Raw genomic sequence first — 27,073 nt, 5'->3', positions numbered from 1 at the left:
TTCATTCTTACTGATGGGATTCAAAGCCAATCCTCAGCTCTGACTCGGCCTATTTACAAGCTCAAAGTCTTCTAGTTGGCTTGTGGCTAGGTAGGTATCCCATGGTGCACCAGTACAATCCCCAGATCTTGTTTGCTGCTAACTAGGAGAAATAATAACCAACATACAGAAATAAGCCAATAATAAAAGGTCTCCAGTGAATAATTATAACAATATTGATCTGTCTCCAGGTACTTCCAGGATGGGGGTAGGAGGGTGGGTTCGTAAGAAAGAAGGGCGAGATGGACTACAAACATGGAACGTTATGGTGAGTACATAACTTCTTTATGTTCTGTAGTCCTATCTCGCCTTCATTCTTACTGATGGGACAGCGTCCCTGACACCTTATTCTTGGGTGTCTCAAGGAAAAATACTCCTGAGTACCTTGGAACCAAAGGATACTCTACCCATGGAGGTTAAATCCAATTTGTAATGAGTAATAAAAGTGTGAGGGGTAGCCCAAGTTGCTTGGACATTCTGAAGAAGGACATTCTGGGGAGGTCTCAAAAGAGTGGGGGCCACCAGCCAGTGGCTCCTGAGGCTGAGGGTCTCTGCTGTCCATGGAGGGAGTAGGAGCTGAGACAGAAGTAGGTGCTTTAGGGGGAAGAGTGTCGGTACCTCTGGTAGGAGCTGATGATCAGGGCAGCACACTACTCATCATCTCGGATGCCAACCTCTCCGGCTCTGAAGACCTTCCTGGCTCCGAGGAGACCGAGGATGCCATCGGCTCTGAGATAGGCATAGCGTCCAAAATCACCCTAGCCGACGTGCCGAGAGGAAGACTTGGAAGCGAAGAAGTTTGGTTCCAAGCATCCCTGTCGGGGTCGATTGGAGAGCTTCGGCCCCTAGACGCTACGGATGGCGCCAACAGTGTCGGAGCAGAACTCGGCTCCAAAACAGCCACAGGGGTAGCTGGAGCTGAAGGTTCTACCAATGGTACCAAACACTCTGGCTCCAAAAGACCAGCATGGCTCGGAGGAGGAATGATCACAGAGGGTTGAACGGACTCAAGTGGCTCCAGAACCGACTGGGTCAAAGGCAACAGCAATTTAGGCAAAGCAGATGACTTCAACAGTCTCAGCACTACCCTCTCCACATCTTCTTCCGATAAACTCCTGGAAGACCTGGATGACAAAGTAGGAGGGCATGATCTCTGAGGTATCGGAGAGTTCAACATACAGGAGGCCGGTAGAGGATCCATAGACCAGCTCTTTGATATAGTCTCAATGGTCTCAGTCGGCACAGAAGTCTGTGGAGCTGATGAGACAGTGGACTTGTCTGATTTGGTGATTTTAAGAGGTGGCTCCAAGACACCAGCCAGTGCTGGGAAGTGACTCTTAGAGGACTTAGACTTTCCCTTAGTAGATTTAGAAGAGAAGGAAGAGCTAGACAGATCTTCCTCAAAGGAAGATTTAAGAAGACCTTTTAGGATGAGCTTGTTTTTCCTCTCTTGCAACACCCTGGACTGAAAGCATGGCAAAATAAACAGGTCTCCTGTAAATGGATGGCCCTCAAACAGTAAACGTAGTTACTGTGGCCATCCGTTATGGACATTGTTTGAGAGCATTTAGTACACTTCTTAAAGCCAGATGGCTTATGATCCTTACTCTCTTTAGACATTCTCACAGAAATTGGCACATGCACACAGAGAAGAAGGAAAAGGAGGACTAGGTCCTCTAAATTAAATGGGCCTAGCCCTGCAGGAAAGAGAAAAACACCATGAGGACTAGGTCCTCTAACTTAAACGAGCCTAGCCCGGGCAGGAAAGGAATGAAGAAACTAGGTCTTCTAACTAAAACAGACCTAGAAAATTACAGTAAGAATAGAATTTCACATACTCAAGCAGCAATATCAACAAAACAAGCAAGAATCCGCAAAAAAACACAGACTTATGAGTAAGAAATAACAGAATGTAGTTCTGTTAACAATGATAGCAAATCCAACAATGGTAACAGTTAACAAGTGGGAACCGCAAAAACTAGACTAGCCTTATTAACAACACACAGTCTAACACAGCACAAAAGGTGCATACAACTACTAAGTCTAGGAATACATGAAAACCACCACACAGGATACCAATACTAAATCAAAAAAGGCCAAAGGCCAAAGATTGCACCAAATGGCGCAAGTATAAATCTAACTACACTAATAGCAGCTAAGCTAACTGACTAACAATAAAACAGTAACAGATTTTCTATTTTAAGCTAAACAGAGCCAAAAATTTTTGAAAAAAATTTAAGTAAATGCAACACACAGCCATTGCCAAAGAGAAGCACAACCGAACTCGTCGACGCGGCAAACGAGATCTGGGGATTGTACTGGTGCACCATGGGATACCTACCTAGCCACGAGCCAACTAGAAGACTTCCATCTTGTGAATAGGCCAAGTCGGAGCCGAGGATGGGCTCCGATCCCCATATGTAAGAATGAAGATGAGATAGGACTACAGAACATCCTGTATTCTGCTGCGTTGGAATGATTTGGGAAGAACACTGGAAGTTCTATGGATTGGTTCAAAGTGCTATGGGAACAGACCTTGGGGACAAAGGATGGATTAGTATGAAGAGATACTCTGTCTTTGTGAAAAATCAGATAAGGGGGGTTTACAGATATTTCTTGTAACATTGACATCCTTCTGGCAAATGTGATAGCCACCAGAAACAAAGGCTTCCAAGACAGAAATTTCAAAGGTGATGAATGAGAAGGCTCAAAGGGAGGAGATGTCAATTTGGATGGCACAAAATTCAAATCCCATGAAGCAATAGGTTTTTGAAAAGGGGGTCTTAACAAAGTGGCATCTTTGAGGAAGGTTTTGCACAGCCTATGTGACATCAGATTAGAATCTTGTATGCCTAGATGAAAATTAGAAATTGCTGCCAATTGAACCAAATAGTGGCAGCCACAGATCCCTGGTGGAAAAGCTCAGATAGGAATTCCAAAACCACCAGAATGGAGGTGGTATAAGGGTCAACATTCCTTTTTTCAGCCCAGATAGAGAATCTCCTCCATTTACTGGAATATAGTCTCCTAGTGAAGGGTTTATGACAGGACGTTAGGATATGAATCATGGAGGGTGAGAAGTCATGAAGCCTGACAAGGGATGGAACTGGTGCAGCCAAGCTGTCAAATTGAGGGTGTGTAACGCAGGATGAGGCGAACCTGACATGTGGGTCAAGACATCTGGCACTGGGTCTAGAATCCAAGGATCATCTAGAAAAAGAGGCCTGAGGAAGGGGAACCAAACCTAATGAGGCCAGTAAGGAGCAATGAGGATTAATTTGCTTCCCAGCTATTTCGCTTTTTGAATAACCTTGGGTATGAGAGGAAATGGAGGAAAAGCATAAAGGAGACCCAGGGGCCAATCGTGAACAAGTGCGTCTCTGTATTTGGCATTGCTCAGACTGGCAAAGAGATCGCAGCGAGGCTGTCCCCATCTGCAGAAAATCTGCTCCGCTATTTCCTGTTTCAGAGACCACTTATGAGGCATCAAGATTGCCCGGCTGAACTTGTCGGCTATCACGTTGGTTGTCCCTGGAATGTGCGTTACCACCAAAAAACGCTGGGAAGATATCTCCCATTTCCAAACCTGAATGGCCTCTCGACAAAGTGGCTATGATCTGGTTCCACCTTGTTTGTTGATATACCATACTACCGACATGTTGTCTGACTGTATCGCAATCGTTCCAAGAGGTAGAAGGTCGTGAAGTGCTTGCAACGCCAGTAGCATTACCCGCATCCCTATAACAATGATATGCAGGTGAGCCTCGTGATCTTGCCATGTGCCCTGGACAGTCCTGCCTAGATAATGCCCCCCCCACCCTATCTGTGAGGCAACCATGGTCACAGTGGCAACAGGTTGGCGAGGAACAAATGATGTGCCTGTGGTTAACTGGTTGGGTTGAGTCCACCAAATGAGGTCCTTCTTGCAGGAGTCTGTCAGCAGTATGCGATGAGATAATGGTAGGTGTTGAAAGGACCACTGGGATGACAGCAGCCACTGAAGATCCCTCATGTGTAGTCTGGTTAGCAGCACTAGTAGTATGGTGGAAGCCATTGTCCCTAGAAGCTTCAGAATAGTCTTGGCCTTGACATTTTGTAGGGGGAGAAGAAGTTGAATTTGAAGAACCAGATTCTGTGCCCTTTCTACTGGCAGACGAGCCAACATGTCTACTGTGTCTATCTCTGCACCTATAAAATTCACAAATTGCGAGGGCAATAAGGCAGATTTTCCCCAATTGATAGAAATCCCCAACTGGGCACAAAGTTGAATGGTAGCGTCCGGGGTCTGAAGAAGTAGATGCCTGGTGGGGCGGTCAGGAACCAGTCGTCCAGATATGGAAACACCTGTAATCCGCAATGTCTCAGGTGAGCTGTCACTACTACCATATACTTGGTAAACACCCTCGGGGCTGTGGTGAGTCCAAAGGGCAGAGCATGAAACTGGTAATGTCTGGCTCCCAACCAGAAGCGTAGATGACTCCTCGACACCCTGTCCATTTTTATTGCACCACTGCACTACTGGTGTGGTAGTAAGCATCTTGGAGGTCTACTGAGCACATCCAAGTGTCTTTCCTTAGTAACGGGAGAACAGACTGCAGTGTCACTATCCTGAACTTGTCCTTCTTTACTGATTCGTTCAATCTGCTGAGGTCCAAGATGGGCCTCCAGTCCCCTGTGCGTTTTGCCACTAAAAAGAATCTAGAGTAAGTTCTGGATCCTATTTGGTCTGCTGGGATGGCTTGAATGACTCTTTTTGCCAACAACTTGTTGACCTCCACTGTTGCCTGATCCCTGTGATTGGGTGGAACATCCAGGATCTGCTTGGGAACACAGGGTGGCAGAGAAAAGGGTATGACATAACCTCTGGTAATAATTCTTTGTACCCATTTGTCGAGTGATATTTTGCCAGCCTTCTGGATACAAAGAAATGCGACCCCCCAACCGGCTCCAGAGAAGCACAGTCGTGCCCTACATCAGGAGTGCTGTAAGGCCTGCCCTGAAATGAATCATGGCCTCCCTGGTTTTGCGGTCCGCCCCTGCCTCTAGCACGATGTCTACCATTTCCTCATTCTCCTCTGCCTTTGAAGGAGGAGTCAGCCTGTGCATCTTGGAAAAACCTCTGGGACTTCTTGAACCACATTTTACCACCTCTCTGACCCTTAGGGTATGGTCTAGAGGGGACAGTAAAATGTACTCCCACGGCAGAGAGTGTTTTTCCTTCTTGCTCGCACCCAGTAAGTGTATCCTTTACCTTGGGTCCAAACAATGAAGAACAGTCAAAGGTGGCATTGGTAAAGGCAGACTTGAACGGTTCCGCAAAATTACACAAAACCCATCCAGGAATGACATCTTAGGGAAATTCCTGAACCCACTGCTCTACTCACTCCATTGGCTGCATATGAGATAAGCCTCATGGACAAGTTCACAATAAAGTTCAAGGTGGGCAACTGGGTAGACACCTTGTCAGGGACTCCCTCAGTACATGTACCTTGTAGAGAATCTCCTAACTCTTTAAGGAGATCTCTCTGAAGCTTCATGAAGTGTGTAAGGTAGTTCAGCGATCTAAGAGTAAATGCCGCTGACGAAAAGATACGCTTCCCGTATCTGTCCATTGTTCAAGACTCCTTATTCGGCAGATGAACAGAGGAAGAAGTTTCCGCTAGCTCCTTCTTAGTGACCACCAGCACCACCATGGTATCGATGGGAACACCTTTAGACAAAAATTCCTTTTCCCTGGGTGCAGAAAGAAACTTATTTGGTCTCCTGGGGACTGGCTCCACAGCATCAGGAGTATCCCACACCTTCCGACTAACTAGCTCCATCAGTTTGTCGAAGGGTGGAGACACCCAAGAGGCTGAAGGCTGAGACCCGAAAGCCTTCAGGTACACTGACTCCTCATTAGAAGGGGTGACAGTGGGCCACAGGCACCTCTGCTTAAGGATTTCCACGATGTTTACGAAGGAGACATCATCAGAGGATGACTTGGGGGACCCTTCTGATTCCTCGAGGTCAGTGTTCGATGTAAGAGACTCATCCTGGGAGTCTACATGCTTCCTCTTGCATGTTCTCTTCCGTGGGGGAATCTCGGAAGGATATTCTGGGGAGGTCTCAGAAGAGTGGGGGCCACCAGCCGGTGGTTCCTGAGGCTGCAGGTCTCTGCTGTCCAGAGAGAGAGAGAGTAGGAGCTGAAACAGAAGTAGGTGCACTAGGGGGGAAGAGTGTCGGTATCCCTGGTAGGAGCTGACGATTGGGACAGCACACTTGTCATCATCTCGAATGCTGACCTCTCCGGCTCCGAGGAGACCAAGGATGCCATCAGTTCCAGAGCCATCGGCTCTAAGATAGACATAGGGTCCGAACTCACCCCAGCCGGTGTGCCAAGAGGAAGGTTCAGAAACAAAGAGGTTCGGTTCCAGGCATCCCTGTCAGGGCCAACCGGGGAGATTCAGCTCCTAGACACCACGGATAGCATTGAGAGTATTGGAGCAGAACTCGTCTCTGAAACAACCTCAGGGGGAGCTGGAACTGAGGGTTCCACCAGTGGAACCAAACACTCTGGCTCCAACAGACCAGCATGGCTCAGAGGAGGAATCACCGAAGAGGGGATGGACTCAAGTGGCCCTGGAACTGACTGGGTCAGAGCCAACAACAATTTTTGTAAGGCAGGTGACTTCAGAAGTCTCAGCATTACCCTCTCCACATCTTCCTCCAATAAACTCCTGGAAGACCTGGAGGACAGAGTAGGAGAATGGGATCTCTGCAGTATGGGTGACTTTAATGTAGGAGAGACCAGTACAGGGTCCATAGACCGACTCCATTGAATACTCTCAGTGGTCGGCTCCGAACTACCTGGTGCCAACCCTGTAACCACAGTAGTAAAACTCTCGATCGGCTCCGAACTCAGTGGGGCCGATGAGACAGTAATTTTGTCAGGCTTAGTAATTTTAAGAGGCGGCTCTGAGACACCAGCCGGTGCCAGGGAGGGCCTCTTAGAGGATTTGGACTTTTCCTTTTTAGATCCCTGAGATCTAGCAGAGGAGGAAGAGCTAGCCAGATCTACCTCAAACAAAGGCCTTTTAGAATGAGCTTATTTTTTCTTTCTTGCAACACCCTAACACTAAAAGAGTGGCAAAATAAGCAAGTTTCCTGTAAGTGGATGGCCCCAAGACAGTAAACGCAGTTACTGTGGCCATCCGTTATGGACATCTTCTGTGAGCATTTTATGCATTTTTTAAAGCCAGATGGCTCATAGTCCTTGCCTTTCTTAAACATCTCACAGAAGATGAACTCACATACACACACACACACACACACACACACACACACACACACACACACACACACACACACACACACACACACACACACACACACACACACACACACACACACACACACAGGAAAGAAGTGGGAGGACTAGGTCCTCTAACTTAAACAGGCCTAGCCCAACAGGAACCGGTAAAGAAACACCACAAGGACTAGGTCCTCTAACTTAAATGGACCTAGGGGGTACAGAAACAAGTAGAGAGACTCACACACACAACAGAACAGGAATACAGTCTAATTTGTGGAAAAAACACAAAGAGCAAGGTCAACAGAACCTCGTTCTGTCAGCAACACTAATAACAGCAAGCGGAAAGCTCTGCAAAAAAAGTTATTACTTATAAGTATTTAAACCAGCACACACAACCTAAACTAGGTGCAAAGGGCGCCTACAACTTCTAATATCAAAGGTATGAAAACAGTAATATATAAGTCTATATCTATATGTAAACCAAGTGAAAACTGGCACACAAGATACCAAGTACTATAAGGCCAATGGCCAACTGTACTTAAAGAAATGCACACAAAAGGCAGTCTAACAAACGCTAACTATTCTAACTGCAACACTACACTAACTACAGCTATGCAATGCTATATAACACTTGCAAAATGTGAAATAGAAGATTATCCAAAAGTTTTGAACAAAATGTGTAAAACTTAGCCACGGCCAAGAAGAAGCACATCCAAACTCGTTGACGTGGCAAATGAGATCTGGGGATTGCACTGGTGCACCATGGGATACCTACCTAGCCATGAGCCAACAAGAAGACTTTGCGCTTGTAAATAGGCTGAGTCAGAGCCGAGGATCGGCTATGATCCCATCAGAAAGAATGAAGGCGAGACAGGACTACAGAACATAAGAAGTTATGTAGTCACCATAACATTGCATCTGTGTTGTCGATCTCTGTTCATTCTTGATGAATGGGACTCAGTTCCGATCCTCAGAACTGGCTTGGCCATTATACAGCTCGCACCTAAGACTCTACCCACAATGCCCCTCTCTTCATTACCTCATATCAAGTTTGCAGACCATAGCAAGAGTGTACACAGAAAACGTAAGCAAAAGTAATGTCCAAGGTAAAAGCCTTAAGGAATCCCAGCACAAGGGAATGATCCACCAGGAAATCTACAGGAGGGGGAAGGTGGGAGGGATGCCAAGAATGATCGAAGATCGACAACACAGATGGAACATTATGGTGAGTACATAACTTCTTTATCTGATGTTGTCAGTCTTCATTCATTCTTGACAAATGGGACAGAGCCCCCAGCTACATTATTTCCTTGGTGGCCTTATGGAAGGATATTTCTGAGCACCATAGAGCCGAATGATGCTCTTCCCCTGGAGACCATGTCCAATTTGTAATAAGTGATAAAGGTATGAGGTGTAGCCCAAGTCACAGCTGCGCATATTTCATCCATGGAAGCTTTTGAATGGAAAACAGCTGAACTGGCAATGATCTGGTAGAATGCGCTATTACAGGTGCAGGAAACATTTTGTTGTCATGTTCATAAAATGAAAGTAATACAATCTCTCAGCCATCTAGATAAAGACATTTTCAATACAGCTCTCCCACCTTCGTTCCAGAAAAGGAAATAAATAATTGATCTGATTTCCTATACTCTTTAGTCCTGTCAAGGTAAAGGCATAGTTGCCTATAAACGTCCAGTAAATGCAAGCAAAACATTCACCTTTGTTGAAAAACTTGGGTAAGAAAACTAGTAACTCAATAGTTTGATTAATATTAGATTCAGAGACCACATTAAGAAGAATGGAAGGGTTAGTTTTCAACGAGGACCTGTCCTTTTGAAAAATGATCTATGGGGGTTTTGTACATAGTGCCTGGATCTCAGAGACTCTTCCAGCGGAGGTGATGGCTACTAGAAAAAGAGTTTTCCAGGAAAGGAATTTGAGATTTCAAGTAGCTGATGGTTCAAAAGGAGGTAGTACTAAGGATTGCAAAACTAACATTAGATCCCAGGGGGCTAAGGGATCTTAGAACTGAGGTTTGAGGCATAAGGCACCTTTGAGAAAAATCTTGCATAGGCAATGAGAAATTAAGGAATCATCATCGAACCCAGCTGAACTCTAATGGTGGACACAAAAGCACCTTGGTCAAAAAAAATTCCAAAACTTTTTCAACAGGTGCTGAGAAGGGGTCTAAATTGACTTTAGAGGCCCAAATTGAAAATCTCTTCCATTTGCAGAATATAGTCTCCTTGTGGAAGGTGTGTGGGAAGCCAGAAGAATTTTTTGTACGGAAGAAAAAGAAGTTATGTACTTACCATAACATTCCATATGTCTTGTCCATCTCGGCCTTTATTCCCAATGATGGGTCAGTGCCTACTCCTTTTCCAATCCGACCTTCGGTTTCAGAGCTGGAAGACTCTGCTATTCAGCTGGTATCTGTATTTGGTCTGGGACATGTTGGCTCCTCGGATCTGGTATCTGCCTCGAGCGTCTCCATCCAGTCAAAGCAGGAGACCTCTGGGAGCCTGCACTTGCTGGTCGGGTCCTCGGATCTCGTGGATCTGACTGTCTCTCTCGGGGACTCAGCTTGGATGGGTTCAGCTCCCTCCTCTTCTTTGGAGCTTCTGTCTCCTGCTGTGCAGTCTCCTTCAGCTCTGACATTCGCTTTGTTTGGTCTATGGAGTTCTTTGGAGCAGGGGCAGAGTGCTTCTGAAGTTATGAGGAGGTTGTTACTGCTTCCCAGTTTCAAGCCCAGTCCTCCTTGGAGCTTCCTCCCTTGTCTGTGCAGGTGTATTTACCTCCTCACCCCATCCACAGGACCACACAGATCCCAGGCCTCAGGGTGTTCCCCAGAGAACTCCCCCCTTCCAAAACTTCTCCAGACTGCCCCACTGAGGAGGTCCCTTGGAAGAGATCATGCAAAAGGAAGCATCTAGACTCCCTAGAGGAGTCTGTCACTTCAGATACCAACCTCAATGAGGCAGAAGGATCCCCAAGGTCTCCTGCTAAGGGTGGAGACATCCTAGAAATTTTGTAACAGAGAGGTGACTGGTAATCTTCCTCCCCTTCGGCCGAGGGGTTGGTATTCCTGAAGGCCTTCAGATCTTGCTCTTCAACCTCTTGGGTGACTCCGCCTTTCAATGAGCTTATTCAGTTAATCTCTCAGAAGGCATGGGAGACCCAAGATTCCATAGAACCCACTCCTGGGAGGCCAAACAAGTATATTACAGCCCCCAAGGACCAAACCTTCCTTACCGAAGGTGTAGCAGTTAATGCCATGGTCATGGTGGCTGCCATGAAAAAGGAACTTTCTGAGACCAGTTCCTCTATCCATCCTCCTAATAAGGATTCTAGGACCATGGATAGGTATGGGAAGCACGTCTTATCTTCAGTGGCTTTTACATTACAATTGCTGAATTACCTTATGCATTTCACCAGACTTCAGAGAGACCTGTTGAAAGAACTATCAGACTATCTCCAGGGAACTATAGCTGATGCAGCAGCAGACAAGGTCAACGCACAGCTTGCTACTCTCCATTCAGTGGTCAACTTGTCCATGAGACTCATCTTGTGTGCAGCAGATACAGCAAGTATGGAGACAGGTTCAGGCATCTCTATTAGGAGGCAGGCTTGAATGTGCCTTTGTGATTTTGTGGAGCCCTTTAAGTCTCCCTTCCATGGCTCTCTTTTTGGGCCTACAGTTAAAGAAACTCTGACCTGGTGTGAACAAGAGGGTAAGACTTTGTCTGCCACTGAAGTGCATTTTTCCACTCCCACGAGACCATTTCCAAAAGATCAGAGAGGTAGTGAAAAGATGAGGCTCAGGAAATCACAAATATCTTACCAGGACACACAAGGTAGTAGTTCCCCCCCGAGGCAAGGGGGAATAATAATGGAAGATGACACCCTCATGGCAGAGGAGGCCCGCAGAATCAGGGCTCTAGAGAATTCTTCTTTGGCAGACCTTTTCAGTGCTCCTGAAGGAGTGCTAGACTGATCGCCTCTGGAGCCAGTCGGGGGACAACTGTCACTGCATCTAGAAACCTGGTGAGACATAACCAATGACAAATGGGTGAAGGACATAATATCCAGGGGTTATATCATTCTCTTCTCTTTTCCCACTCCCATAAACCAGTCAGTTCCAGATGTTCCACTAAGTCAAAAGGGAGAAGCAATGTTAGAAATTCAAAAGTTGCTAAGAAAAAGAGTCATCCATGAAGTCCCCCACAGACCAGAGAGGATCCGGAACTTACTCGAGGTTCTTTTTAGTTCCAAAGAAAACAGGAGACTGGAGATCAATCCTGGATCTCAGCAAACTAAACAAATCATTGAAGAAAACCAAGTTCCAGACAGTGGTACTACAATCGATACTAGACCTTCAGGATGTGTACTACCACATCAAAATGGAAAGGCAATTCAGAAGGTTCTTGTGCTTTTGGCTAGGAGCCAGTCATTTCCAGTGTTGAGCTCTGCCCTTTGGGCTCATAACAGCCCCCTGAGTGTTCACCAAATGCATGGCAGTAGTGGCATCTCACCTGAGACTCTGAGGATTCTGGGTGCTTCCATATTTGGACAACTGACTCCTAGCTTCCCCGACCAGGCATCTAATGCTGCAAGCCAGGGATTACACACTTCAGCTTTGTTCCTCCCTAGACATTACCATAAACTATGACAAGTCTGCTCTAAAGCCATCACAAAACCTAAATTTTATAGAAGCAGAGATATATACAACCATGATGATAGCAAGACTCCCTCAAGGCAGATTCCACAATCTGTGTTTACATGTGAGATTGTTAATCAAGAAAACCCAAGCCACTGGAAAATAAGTTCTACAAGTACTGGAGAAGATGGCAATAACTATTGTACTAATTCCTCTAGCTCACCTACATATGAGGATATTTCAGTGGTTACTTTCCACACAATGGTCAAATCCCCATTTACCAATGTCCCACAAGATTCTCATAACCAACACTTGCAAAAAAGATCTCCAGTGGTAGATTCATTCTCCTTCAATATATCAAGGCCGTCTCCTTTATTCCCCCTTAACTCCACGGTGACCATGGACGCTTCCCAGATAGGGTGGGGGGGAGCATTTTCTGAGGGAGACAGTCCAAGGCACCTGGCAGGAACATGAGGCTCACTTGCACATAAACTACCTAGAGATGAGCGCAGTGATTTTGGCATTGCATTTTCAGAACACTCTCCCTCTAGGAATGATAGAGATTCAGTCAGTCAATATGTTGGTAGTTTGGTACATAAACAAGGAGGAACAGGATCGTACCCCCTTTGTCAAGAAGCACTCAGTGCTTGGCAGTGGGCAATATCCTCCAACCATTTTCTGGTTGCAATGCACATCCCGGGGAAAATCCAAAGTGACTGCAGACAAGTTGAACAGGGCCATATTATGGCCACATGAATGGTCCCTCAATCAAAAGGTAGTGGAAGAGATTTTCTGAAAATGGGGCCAGCCTTGCTGCGACCTTTTTGCTTCTCCCACCAATGCCAAATGCAGCAACTACTTCGCCCTAATCCCTCCTATGGGGGGGGGGGGGTCACCAAGAGATGCACTTGTTCACGATTGGCCTCCGGGACTCCTATATGCTATTCCTCCGATTCCTCTGATTCCAAAGTTATTGCAGAAAACAAGCTTATTGGAGACCACAATAATCCTGATTGCCCCCTATTGGCCTTGTCAGATCTAGTTTCCCTTCCTTCAGCCTCATCTTCTGGATGAACCATGGATTCTGGACCCGGCTCTAGCTCTACTGACACATCCATCGGGAATGGAACATCCCAGCCTCCAAAAACCCCAAATTGACAGCTTGGCTGCTCCAGTTCCCATGATCGCCAGGTTTCCTCTTCTTTCCTCCCTGGTAAAACATATTTTGTTGTCCTCCCATAAAACCTCTCCAAGAAAATGATACAAGAGTAAACAGAATTGGTTCATAATATGGGTGAGTGATAACCAGACAGAGCCTTTTCTGCACCCATACATTCTATCCTAGAATTTCTAGCAAATCATTTTCTTGAAGGTGCAGCAGCTTCCACTATCACAGTCCAGATGGTAGCAATTTTAAATTTCCATGTAGGACAAAATGGTGCTGCGATTATGTCTCACAGCCTTTGTAATGCCTTTTTGAAGGGCACTACAATTATAAGACCTCAATACAAAAATCCAACTCCTCCCTGGGATCTGAACTTCATCTTGTCAAATATTATCTGGCCCCCTTTGAACCTTTGGCTACATGTAATTTGAAATTTTTAGTGGCTATTACTTCAGCTAGAAGAGTTTCAGAACTACAAGCTTTCTTTGTCAAACCTCCAGTCCTAGTTTTTCATAAATACAGTGTCTCTTTACGCACTAATCCCTTGTTTCTTCCAAAGGTTGTGTTGGAAAGTAACCTCAATCAGTCTATTAAATTGCCAGTTTTCTTCCCAAATTTCCAAAACAAGGGAGAATATTCACTACATCTTCTAGACGTTCATAGGCAGTTACATTTTTACTTACACAGAACTTCAGAATTAAGGAAATTATTCTAGCTCTTTATTTCTTACTCTGACATTAGGAAAGGTTAGTTAGTATCAAAAGTTACTTTATCTAGATGGCTCAACTTTTGTATTTCCTACATCTACAATTCTAAGATTAGAGCCCTTCCATTCCCTGTTAAAGCTCATTCCACCAGGTCAATAGCTACTTCTACAGCTTTCCAAGCAAGGGTACCTTTGGAAAACATCTGTGCTATGGCCACGTTGGTGAAACCTCATACCTTTATTACTCATTACAAAGTGGATTTGGCCTGTAGGAGTATAGCCTCCTTTGGTTCTTTTGTTCTGAAGAATATACTCCCATGAGCCACCCAAGAGTCAGGTTGCTTGGGATGCGGTCCCATCAATGAGAATAAAGGTGAGATTGACAACAACACATAAAAAGTTATGTACTTACCATAACATTCTATCTCTTTTGTCCATCTCGGCCTTTATTCTCACAACCCACCCTCCATGCCCCCTTCCAGATCTGGACATTGGATGTAAGGATCTGCATAGCCTCAGAAAGACTAACCTTCTCACCTAATAACCATAATTATTATGTACATTTGATACTTTCCTTATAATTTCTACAAGTGTAAACAAGATCTGAGGAAGTTGGAGAAATGCATTATGGGTAGGGAGGGTGCCCACAAACTTTGCTGAAGTCCTTGAGCTTCTGTAAAGGCTGAGATGGATCCAACATATCGGATCCGACCCATTAGTGAGATTAAAGGTGAGATTGACAACAATACATGTAAATAATATTATTCTGCCTGGCAACTACTGGAATTGAAGGAACCAAGCTGTGAGCTTCAGAGTGTGTAGCTCGGGATGCATCAATCCCTGTGGGAGAGACAGCAGGTCTGGAAATGGGTCCAGAATCCACGGATGGTGAATCAAATGAGGCCACATAAAGGGGAACCAAATTTGCCTGGGCCAAAAGGGAGCAATGAGCATCACCTTGCTTCACAACCTTTGGGCTTTCTTTAGGAAGAGAGGTATGAGGGGAAAGGGGAGAAAGGCATAAAGAAGACCAGAGGGCCAATCGAGAAGGAGCACGTCTCTCAGGGACTCCCCCCTGGAGGGAATTAGGGCAAAGTAGCTGCTGCATTTGTTGTTCATTGGTGAGGCAAAGAGATCGTAGCAAGGCTGTCCCTAGAGGCAAAATATTTCCTTTGCCACTTTGGGATTGAGAGACCACTCATGAAGCAGTAGAATATGTCTTCTCAACTTATTTGCCATCATGTTGGAACTCCCCGGGATATGTGTTGCTACAAGAAAATGGGTGGAAGATATCACCCATTGCCATACTCTGAGAGCTTCCTGGCAAAGGGGGTAGGATTTGGTTCCACCTTGTTTGTTGATGCACCACACCACTGACATGTTGTCTGATTGGATTGCAACTGTTCCCAGAGGAAGAGAAGATTGAAAGGCTTGCAATGCTAGGAGCACTGCTTCTAATTTACAGGATATTGATGTGTAAGTTGGCCTCCTGTGGCAACCAAGTGCCTTGGACTGTTCTTCCCAGATAATCCCCCCACCCCATCTGGGAGGCATCCATGGCCACAATACCCTTGGGTTGAGAGGGAACAAAGGGACGGCCCATCAGAATTTCTTCTGACTGCATCCACCAGGATAGATCCTTTTTGCAGGAGTCTCTTATTAAAATTGGGTGAGTCATCAGATGAGATAGAATAGACAATTGAGAAGCAAGAATCCATTGAAGTATCCTCATGTGAAATCTTGCCAAGGGAACTAGGGCAATCTTGGGGCTTGAAGGATAAGTTGAGTGTGCACTTTCTTCTTTACTAATATGAGCTGAACTTGAGACCTTATATTTTGGAGTCTGTGAAAGGGTAGAGAAGTTATACATGAAATTGTGTTGAGATGGGCTCCTATGAATTCTAGACCCTGAGTTGGAGACAGCTGTGACTTTTCTTTGTTGACTGTAATGCCCAGTGGACTGAACAAGGGTATGGTAACGTCTGTGGCTTGAAGCAGTAGATGCCTGGTAGGGTTGGGTGAGCAGCCAATCACCTAGATAAGGAAACACACGGAATCTGTGTCGTCTCACATGAGCTGTGACTGCTGCCATACATCTGAACAATCTGGGGGCTATAGTGAGGCTAAAGGACTGTGCTCTGAACTGATAATGACTGGCCCCTATCTGAAAACAGAGAAACCTTCTTGAGCATTTTTCCATCTTTACGTGATAATATGCATCTTGAAGGTCTATAGAGCACATCCAATCATTTTCCCCTAGAAAGGGAAGAATAGACTGACCCGTGACCATCTAGAATTTTGTCTGCTGAACAAACTTGTTCAGAAGACTGAGGTCCAATATTGGCCTCCAGCCCCCCCCCCCCCCCATCTTCTTTGGCACTAAAAAGAACATGGAGTAAAACTCTGATGTTATCTGGTCTGGTGGGACTTCTTGAATTACTTTTTTTTCTATCAGCTTTTGAACCTCTATGGCTGTATGATCCCTCTGATCGGGTGGAACATCTGGGATTTTTCTCAATGATCTCAGGAAAAGTGTGAAAGGGAAGTGATAGCCTCTAGTAATTATTCTCTGCATCCAAGAATTGGAAGTTATCTGTCGCCAGGTTGTTGAGAGTCTTCCCCTGACTGCTTCCAGAGGTAAGCAATCAGGCCTCCTTTCAGAACTGCAGGTAGGGTTGTCCAGGTAAGGAGTCTCTGGAACCCTGGTTTCATGGGTCACCTCAGCCTTGTGGCCAGTGTCTTCCATCTGAGCTCCCCCCTCTGCTTCGAAGGGAGCCACAGCCACATGTGTCCTGAAAAGGTCCCTGGGACTTCTTGAATGATATCTTTCCACTCCTGTGATTCCTGGAATAGGATTCACTGAGAAGTAGAAAAATGAATGCCCACAACAGACAGGGTCTTTCCATTCTTTTCACACTTGGCTAGTCTGTCCTTCACACTTGGGGCCGAACAAAGATGATCTGTCAAAAGGAGCATTGACGAAGGAAGACTTGAAGGGCTTCATGAATTGACACAAGCACATCCAGACATGTCACTTTATGGCAACACCAGAACCCACTGCTCTGGACATGCCTTTGGCTGCTTGTGCAATGAGGTGCATGGACAGGTTCAATATAGACTCCAGGGTGGCTAGCTGAGAGGTGACCTTATCCTGCACCTCGATAAGACACAGCTCCAGCAAGAGTTTCTGACAACTCCTTAATTGGATCTCTCTGAAGTCTAGTAAAGTGCGCCATAATGTTCAAGGACCTAAGTGTGAAGGTCAATGAAGTGTAGACCTGCTTTCCAAATCTGTCCATCATCCTAGAGTTCCTGTTAGGTGGATGTACAGTAGGACTCTCATCGACGAGTTCCTTCTTGGTGGCAGCCGCCACCACCATGGCATTTACTGTGAAACCTTTGGCCCAATATTGGTGGTCATCTGGCAGGAATAGAATTTTGTCTAGTCTCCAGAGAATAGGCTCTATGGAGTCAGGAGCCTTCCAAGCCCGCTGTGTGATCAGCTTAATAAGATCGTTAGGGGTGGGGTCACCCAGGAAGTAGATGGTCGAGTGCAGAATGCTTGCAAGTACACAGATTCCTCTGAGGTCAGGTCTTGGGGCTTCCAGTTACCCCTCTGCCTTAGTATCTCTAGGATATCTCCAAAGGAGACATCTTCAAATGGGTGGCCGGGGGGAACCTTCCCCTTCATCAAAGTCCATGTTCGCAGTGACAGATTCTTCCAGAGATTCTAGGTGCTTCCACTTGCATGTCTTCTTACAGGGGGGTTCCTCAGTGGGAATCTCTGAAGAAGACTCCAAAGAAGAAGGGCCCTGTACAGGGGTAACTTGAAACTTCAGTGCTTGCTGTCCTGTTGTGGGGATTGGTGTCAACTCTGGACCAGAAGATATGGTAATATGAAACTCCAATGCAGTAAGGACCAGCTGAGAGCCTGCAGAGGCTAAAGTCCGCTCCATAACTTGGAAGGCAAGACCCCCCCCCCACTGAAGAGGAGTGGAAGCTGAGAACTGAGAAAGACCACCTTGGAACCGAGGTCACACCCCACTCTGTAAGTCTGGCCTCTGAAGCAGGAGCAGGGGAAGGACCCCACAACAGGCAAAGTCCTGAGAGCCAAGGTCAGTTCCTGATAAAAACTAGGAGCTGATCCAAGTCCCTCGGATTGGGCAGCAGAGTCACTGCCCCGAGAATCTGTCTGTTCTGAGGAGGGAACCGAAGAAGTCACAGCAACATCTTGTGCTGAGGTAAGGATGTCTAACAGCACCGGAACAGCTAGCACCAGGGGAATCGAAGTGCTGGGCTCCCAAATTCTGGTGGAAGTCAAAGAAAGAGATAGTGCAGGAGTCCTTGGAGAAGAAACCCCCAACTTTGGATGGGAAAGAGGCCTGAGAAGGGTCAGGAATACTTCTGGCTGCAAACAGTTGATCCACCAATCTCACACTGTCCACCTCGGAGAGACTCCTGGAAGACTGAATGGATAATCTCAAAGGAGACTCTGGTCGGTCCAGAAAGGGGGCTGGGCAGTTGGCGTACAAAGGGATCTATGGAAGGTAAATACCTTATCCTGGGGAGAATCGGCTCTGGTTTCAGCACCAAGGGGGTGGGTAAAGCCTGCTGAAGCACCATAGGAGATGTCAGCACCAAACCAGAAACCAAAGATGCCAGTGCCAATACTGATGCCGAAGGCACTGTAGTAACAGCGGCCAGTGCCGAGGGTTCTTGAGCATGTAGCTTCGGTACCTTTGCTTTCAGTTTCAAGGAGGTAGCCAGAACCGCAGTCTTATGTTTTTGGGCCACCAGTGCAGAAAAGATACAGGTACCGAGTGGCTCTTCTTTTTGGAAGTGTCAGATTTAGGTGGAGAGTCAGTCTTGAACAAAGCTTCACTGAAACAAGTTTTAAATAAGCCCTTTAAAATGAGCTTATTTTGACACTTGACCAAGGTCCGGTGACTAAAGGCCTGGCAGATATCATAATTTAGGTTTAGATGTGGAGCTCCTAGACAATAAACACAGGAAAGATGCCCATCTGAACTGGGCATCTTTCTTCCACAGTCTTGTCACTGTTTGAATCCAGAAGTGCCTTTTTGTTTTTTTGCCATTTTAAAGTTCACTTTAACAATACACACACACACACACACACACACACACACACACACACACACACACTCACACACACACACACACTAAGGACAGATGGAAGGTCTACCAACAATGGAACAGGAGAATACTAAACTGTTATAAGGTAGAAAGAAAAGAGGTACCAGCAATGGTACTAAGAAATACCACAAGAGGTAAGAAAGGTGGGAGAGGGAGTTAACAATAAGGGTAATCAAGGTTATGGGGTACAGTATTCAAAGATACACACACACACACGCACACACACAATTGACAACAGTTATACAGAGATTAAAAAAATATATCTAAATATATATATATATATATATATATATATATATATATATATATATATATATGATATCATTTAGAAAAACAGAAATTTTAAGGACTTAGCAGACAAAGCAGCAAACAAGACCTGAGGTAATCAAGAGAGGGGCATTGTGGGTAGATTCTTGGCTCAAGAATTTTTTGGCTGGCGCAAGCTCTATAACGTCCAAGCCGGTTCTGAGGATCAGTACTGAGTCCCATTCATCAAGAATGAATGAAGATTGACGACATCAGATTTAATATTATAAGAGAGGATACTGGAAGAGAAGAGGTTAAGCTCAGCCCCAGCTAACTTTTAAAAAAATATCCTGAAATTAAATTAATGAATGTAGGCCATAAAGATTGTATCTGACAGGTCTCAATGCAGCCAGAGACAAAAAGCCTGTAGTAGGAAGCCTTCTGTATTGTCGTTGGGGGTGAACTAATTGCTACTCTGGAAGGGTGGAAGTTTGAAATTGTTTTACGACTTCCAAAAGATACAACACATCTTAGCAAAGCTCTAGCTGTGTGTATAGTAACACATATGTGTAAGATTCTGGTTCAGTTTTTAGTAAAGGGGGGTAGTATAGGAATCAGAAGTCAGATGACCAGATGTATGTGATGTCCAGCACAAAATGGTGTTTTAATACTAGATGAGACTGAAGTCTCAAAGCAGTCTGTTTTTGTAACCTGACAAAGAAGGATCTCTCACCCACTTCATCTTGCCATGTAACCAGGGAATACCAATTATTTAGATTAGTGAGGAAAATATAGTGAAATTAGTTAAGTACTGTTTTCCTTAATCTGTGTGAGTTTATTCATCTGTGTTATTTTAATATTTCCTGTGATTGAAAGTCTGGTGTTCATTGTAAATAAATATTTAGTATTTTCATGTTATTTTATTATTATTTTTTATTATTATTACTATTATTATTATTAAATATGTTTACACTTCTCATTGTGGCTAGCCCTTTAGAGAATATTTTAACCTTTGAGAGTACTTATATTTATTTGGTGACACTGTGGCTACTCCTGACAGCCTTGCTGCATTGGTCAAACAGTACTATTTATATTAATATTAATTAATTTCATTCAGTATAATTGCATATCCTTGTAAGAGCCTTAGAGTAGCTGACTTTGGAGTATCTGGTGGCAGTAACTACCTTATAGTCTGGGCAAAGGGTAGCAGAGCGAGTAAATCTGTGACTGCCTTTCACAAGTGTGCGTGTGTGTCTGTGCACACGTGCGTGTGTGTGCATGTGTGTGTGTGTGTGTGTGTGCATGCATGTGTGTGTGTGTGTGTGTGTGTGTGTGTGTGTGTGCATGTGTGTGCGTGTGTGTGTGTGTGTGTGTGTGTGTGTGTGTGTGTGTGTGTGTGCACGCATGTCTAAATCAAATCTCAAAGAGTGTGTGTGTCAGCTACTTGAGCAGGGACACAGAACACTGGTTTCTCCGAGAGGGAGTTGGAGAACTTGGCTTGGACACTCGGCTGAGGACTCAACTCTACAGCTATGACAGTGGGGAGTCTTATTGGGGGCCTGTTGAGAGAGAGAGAGGGAAACCCAGACCCTGTACTGGGGAAATTGTGCTTGGTACAGAGAGATGCATCTGGAAATACTGTGAGTACCTATCTTTGTTTCAAGTGAATGTCCCTCACCAGTGTCAGTGGTGAGGATTCAAGCTCCTTGATTACTATCTCACTGGGGGATGTCACAAACATTTTACAATTTCCATATATTTTTGAGCGTGCTCTATTTTTCTTGGTATTATACACTGTTGTTTATCAAAAGAATGTGATCAAAATGGTGCTTGAATTTCTTCATCTGTTTTAAGACTACTGCAGTGGTCTGAGATGATTCAGAAAGCAGATACCTAAGTGGAGTAACTACGGTTTTCAGTTCATATATTTCATAAACTACGTCTGGATTGTTTAAAACCTGTATCCACTGAAACAAACACACAAGTCATATATGGACATAAGTGATAAATGCTTCTGCAAGAAGACAGGGAAAAAAACATGAAACAGACAAAAAAATATACAAACATGCAAAAATGGCTAATATGAAAATAACAATTAAAAATGCTTGATTCTTGTGTAAGAGGTGCATTTATATTTACGTAGCAACAGAAAAAATGTACGAGAAAATTTTAGTAATGTCAAATCCATATGCACTTACATTTCATCTTGTCATTCCACCTTTAATCTATAAGTCATCCTAAACTCCAGTAAATGATAATATCAGTGCAAAACATAATGGAGTAGGATTCATACAGCTGCATAAGAAAACAAGTCTCTGACCTTAGTTTCACAAGGTTACTCTTAAAGAACACTGCCTGATGGAGATTTCATAATGACATGTATTCCTTAAGCTTACACAAAGTAAAAGGTATCAACAATTCTAAAGTTTGCAAAATAAAAATGAAAAACATCCTTACTCAAATGAATCACCTCTTCCAGATTCTTCATCAATAACAACAGAATCTGTGAGGCAAAATAACTCATCATCAAATATAAGCTCTCCATAAGGAACAGTGACCCCTTTGTAGAGTACAAAATATAACAATGGTGGTTCTTAACTTGATTAAAGAACAGGCTGTGTGAAGCTATGTTTATCAGTAAAGGCACAATACTGTTAAATATCTTGGAAAACTATGATTTCTACAGGGGTTACTGCACGCATCAAAAACTTTCTTCATCTGCTTAACTTACTGTTTCCATATCAGGCATATCTGGTGGAACAGGAGCTGCTTCTTCTACAACAAACTGCTCATCATCATCATCTTGTTCATTAGAGTTTGCCTTCTTTTCAACAATCATTCTGGATTCTTGTTTCCCACTGCCAAGTCTGAATGAAAGTCAAAAATAAATAAACCAACAGACACTTTAAAAACACAATGCCTATTTAATCAAAGCAATCTACAGACTAGTAGTAACAAAATACTCTCTGAAATCAGCATTTCAAGTTTAAGTTAAGTTACTTACAAACGTAAATATAAAAAATTGCTTTGTTGCAAAAAATGGAGTAACAAAAAAAATCAATGCAATACTTTTCTAGCACATGCACAAAATCCTATGTAAAACAGTACACCACAGTTCATTTCATAGTTCAGTACAACAGGTTGCTTTCTGGTTAACTAAATTCCAGCATTCCTTCACACTCTTTAGACAGCTTTATCCCCAAAGTAGCCAGAAAACAAAAATACAGTTGTATAATCAACTAACCATAATAGTGGATGTTGTAATAATCACTGCTGCAATAGTCTAAGCAATTTGGGTTATACCCTGGCAAGGATACTGCCAGCCAGCTTTCAATGCTTCAAGACACCTTCTACATTCCCAAACAATTCCCCAGGGATGGTCATGACATTCTGGTTAAGCAGGGGCAATTTCCCTTCCCCTTCTCCAAAGACCAACAAGAGTGACTCTTCCTTGCCCATTGAGGGGCTGGGTGCATACTGGCTGTATGGACTACACGAGAGAGATCCAAGGAAAAAGATTAGTGGTCAGAGGAACCAGTTTTGGCCACAGTATAGTCACTCACCTGTGGCTGAGCCAAATTACTAGTCTGCTGTGGTGGCAGAGACTGTTAAGTTAACTTTTTGTTTTTGCGGCTGGAAGAAGAACTGAACAAGGGATCAGTAGTTTCTTCCATGGTCAAGCCGAAAATGGTGCTTCTTTCCCAAGGGAAGTTAAGCAGCACAAGTCAGTAAAAGTAGAAGGTACTTTAAGTAATTTTTTCCAAGTCAAAACACCATAAAAAAGCCCTTCACTGCACTTTGCCAGCCCTGTAAAGTATCAAACAGTTTCTCCACAGGGAAAAAAGTTTTATACAATTTTAAACTACTTTTAAACTTAGAAGAACAAAAGTGCACTCACATTGAAAGTACATTAAACTCATGTGACAGTCATCAAAAATACATTTTCCTACTTTCCTTTACAGGAAAGTAAGTTAAAACAATAAAATATTAAGTGTGGAAGGTTCTTCCCCAAATGGAATCTATCTGCCCAGGAGTGGAACAGCACAAGACAACCGTTGATCTACAAAAGCACACAGAGGAGCACTCTTTTCTGCAGCAGGATAGCTATGAAATGCTTGGCACCCAAACCTGTGTCCTAGCTCAGATTGAGCTGTCTAAAGATTTGGGTACATAGTAGGTGTCCTGTAGCTTTAGAAGATGTCTGAATGTTGTATCCTTGGCAGAATACAATCCCTATAGCTTAGGCTACTGTAGTAATGATCAATATGATGAGTATCTGTATTGACAAATACCAGCCTTTATCTTCATCAGGCTTTACCAAACACTCAGGAGTAATGTCCTTAGTTGCATGACAACAGCTTCTCTCCTTTTTTCCAGGTTGCAGGGTCATCTTCCCAACTGCCTTTATCCTTAACACACAACTCCTTGGAGACTCGTTTTCAGAATTCTCTGTACAGGAATGTGACTACTTCAAGAGGCAGTGGCTGCCATATATACCTAGAGGCAGCTGCTTCCTATTTGTTGTGATGGTGAGTTGCCTCCCTCTGGTTTGCCTGCCTGTTTTGTATTTCACTTCCCTGACACGTCCTGGGAAAAAATGCAGTCACAATTGGTGTACACAAAGGTAGACACAATCCCATAACAAGAAGTATGCTTCCTAAGCTCAGCAATCATTATGCCACGTCACACCCCCAAGTGTGGCACCATTATTTGTGCACTACTGGATAAGACAAAACCAGACACTGCCCATCAATATATAAGTGTCTGCAACATGGATTATGCTGGGCTTTGAAATTATTAGGCTGAGGAGGTCAAAACCCATTTGGATAATTCTAGGTTAAAGCCTTGTGAGAGTAGAGGCCCACGGTTACTGACTAACACAAATATTTCACTTAATAAATGGAACTTTAGTGTGGTGAGGGCCCAATTTATGGCATGACATTCTCACTTTACAGCTGAGCTTTTTATTTATATAACAGATGGAATGCTCACCTTCATCTATGATGTGAGACAAGATAGTCCTTATGACTCAGAGGCATATGTGTGCACTAGCTGTTAGTACTCGCTCTCAACATATCATACATTTTAGTTGCCTAAAGGCTTTCTCTATCAATCTGTGCACTTACATTCCATCTTGTCATTCCACTTTTGTCAATATTAATTTCACTCAGTATAACTGGGTACCCTTGTAAAAGCCCTAGAGTAGCTGGCTTTGGTGTGTCTAGTGGCAGCAACTACCTTATAGTATGTGCAAAGGGTAGCAGAGTGATAAATGGTCAGTTCATTCAGAAAGCAAGCAATGGTAGCAAATTTAGCAACAAGCTTATGATAATAGTTAGGCGTAAAACAGACCTAGCTTGTTTCTTAGTGCTTGACATGGGCCAGTATTGTACTGCTTCACTTTTTTTGACCTATGGTTTGAGTATTCTTCAGCCTCTTACGCAGCCCAAATAGCATACTTTTATCGTGCCTAAACTGCACTCATCTATGACAGCTATCTGCTCACCTTGACACAGGGAATCTAAAAGCCTGAATTTAAGAAAATGGCATTTCAAATCTTCAGAATATTATCACATCATTCAAGCAGGCTTCTACATACCTAGTATATGGTCTAAGAATTTTTTTGAGCATCCTCTGGAATACTGCATGTGTTCTGTGGAGACCAAAGGTAAAACTTTGCTCAAATGGAAGAGTCCATCCAGTATGAAAAATGCTCTATCTCTCTCTCTCTCTCTCCCTTAGCTTCTGGGGCTGATGAAATTTGCCAACAGCCTTTCGCTAGTCCAAACAGAACAGAAACCTAAATCTCCCCCATAAAACATAGTGCTAATTTTTGGCAGTCCTGCAATGCTTTGAAGTCCTGGGAAAACTGGTACAATTAGTCCAGACACCAGTGCACACAACATTCAGTCTCAGAGAGGAGTTCCCAGTTGGAGTGGGTGTGCACCAGGGATCCGCGCTGAGACCATTGCTGCTCACACTGGTGATGGATTAAATTAGCAAACATGTCAGAAGGGAGACATCAAGAAAGCTGCTGTAAGCAGACAATGGCACACTACACGCAGACTGACAGGAAGTTCTTCAAATAATAAGGAACTGGAATACAAAACTGAAGGCACGTGGGATGAAACTCAGCACATGTAAGACATTTGTCAAGACAGCAAATGGGAGAAATCAAGAGAAGCTGAAAACTGAGACAGAAGGGAAACTAATGGAACAGGTTAACACCTTCAAGGATCTGGGAGGGATGGTATATGACAAAGGAAGTTGAAGGGAGAAGGTTAAAGTTAAAATCAGAGGCGCTATAACCAACTGATACAAAGTCTCAGGGATAGTGTGTGACAAAAGAATCCTAAAAAAACTGAAAACTAAGATGTACATAACAGTGGTGGAACCATTGTGCTTTTGCATGGCACAGAAACCTAGGCAATGAAGGCAGAGTAGTCAAGGAAGCCAGACGTGATGGAGATGAAGAGTTTGATATGGGTGACATGACGCACACTGTGAGACAGATCAAAAAATGAAGAAGCACAGGAATCTGTCTAGTTCCAACTTCAGCACCACGAGTGTTGAAGAAAAAATAAAAAGCAGAGAATCAAGCCAAAAAGGAGAAAAAACTTGACTTGATAAAATTTCACCAGTAAAAAGAAGCACCAAGCCAAACCGCTCCAAAGCAGGAGAGGCTTTATTGTACACACGAAAAGGAAAACGCACATAGGCAGAAAAACACATAAACATTCCCAAATCTTTGCGTTTGTGTAAAAAACTTCATCAGATGCACACCCAGTCATGTGATTAATGACTACTTTTATAGTCACATCAGTTTAAGATATCCAACAGCCAAACAGCACTAATCAAATATTAAAATTCAATTATAGTTATTTCATACTCTAATCATTTCACTACGTAAACCACCTTATTTAATAGCTGAGTAGCCATAAAACCATATAATGAATATTGTTTCAGTATTATTAAAAACAAATTAAACAATCTAAAATGAGATTTATTTAAAAAACACTAAAAAATAAACAAAAGGAAAACAATTCATTACATCTACCATATGGTTCAATAACAATACCACCATCTTGTGGGTAAAGTCAGTAATTGCATACATCAGTATTTTATTATTACTATTTTGTGATTACTACTTTACATATAATTTTATTTAGCATTATTTCCTTCCCATACATTTTCTGTGTTTCTAAGTTAATGTATGCAATTACTGACTTTGATTTCAGATGGGTTTGCATCTGATGAAGTTTTTTACGAAAGCACAAAGATTTGGGAGCGTTTATGTGTTTTTCCTGCCTATGAGCTTTTCGTGTGTACAATAAAACCTCCTGCTTTGGATCAGTGTGGCCTCGTGCTTCTGTTTAAAAAAACAGAGAAACTAGTGGTCATAAAACTTCGTTGATGAGCTAAATCATAACAACTTCCAAATATCATGAAACCCAGGTAGTGTTCCAAAGCAACAAGCCTTTATTTGTCACAGACAAGTGATCCTCAGTAACACAAGAATCAGAAATATTTTAACAATGTTAAACACATCAGCTTTTATATGCTTAGAAGTAGGTGTGGAAAATATGCATATTGTTTAGTTTTAAACCAGCCTATTCATGGCAAACAATATAGACTGGGGTGTAAAAATGCATTTTGGACGGTGCAGTGGTATAGCGGTAGCACTGTTGCCTCACAGCAAGAGGTTCTCCAGTTCGATTCTTGGCTCGAATGCCTTCTGTGTGGAGTCTACATGTCCTCCCAGCATTCATGTGGGTTTCCTCAGAGTGCTCCGGTTTCCTCCCACGTTGTAAA

The 27,073-nt window shown here is 43.6% G+C and overlaps 1 protein-coding gene across 1 annotated transcript in view; it reads right to left on the bottom strand.

Moving 5' to 3' along the window:
- Nucleotides 1-27,073, bottom strand: part of TRAF3IP1 (TRAF3 interacting protein 1) — a 2,107,097-nt gene that overhangs the window by 641,856 nt on the left and 1,438,168 nt on the right. Inside the window, exon 11 of the mRNA XM_044075051.1 lies at nucleotides 21,993-22,128. Within this exon, the coding sequence (XP_043930986.1) occupies nucleotides 21,993-22,128 (136 nt within the window). The remainder of the gene's footprint in view (nucleotides 1-21,992; nucleotides 22,129-27,073) is intronic.

The sequence above is a fragment of the Protopterus annectens genome, chromosome 6.part0 (assembly GCF_019279795.1).
Source record: "Protopterus annectens isolate FY-2018-M chromosome 6.part0, PAN1.0, whole genome shotgun sequence".
Lineage (NCBI taxonomy): Eukaryota > Metazoa > Chordata > Ceratodontiformes > Protopteridae > Protopterus > Protopterus annectens.
The sequence above is the reverse complement of the archived record's forward strand: the minus strand, read 5'-3'. Positions and strand labels throughout refer to the sequence as shown.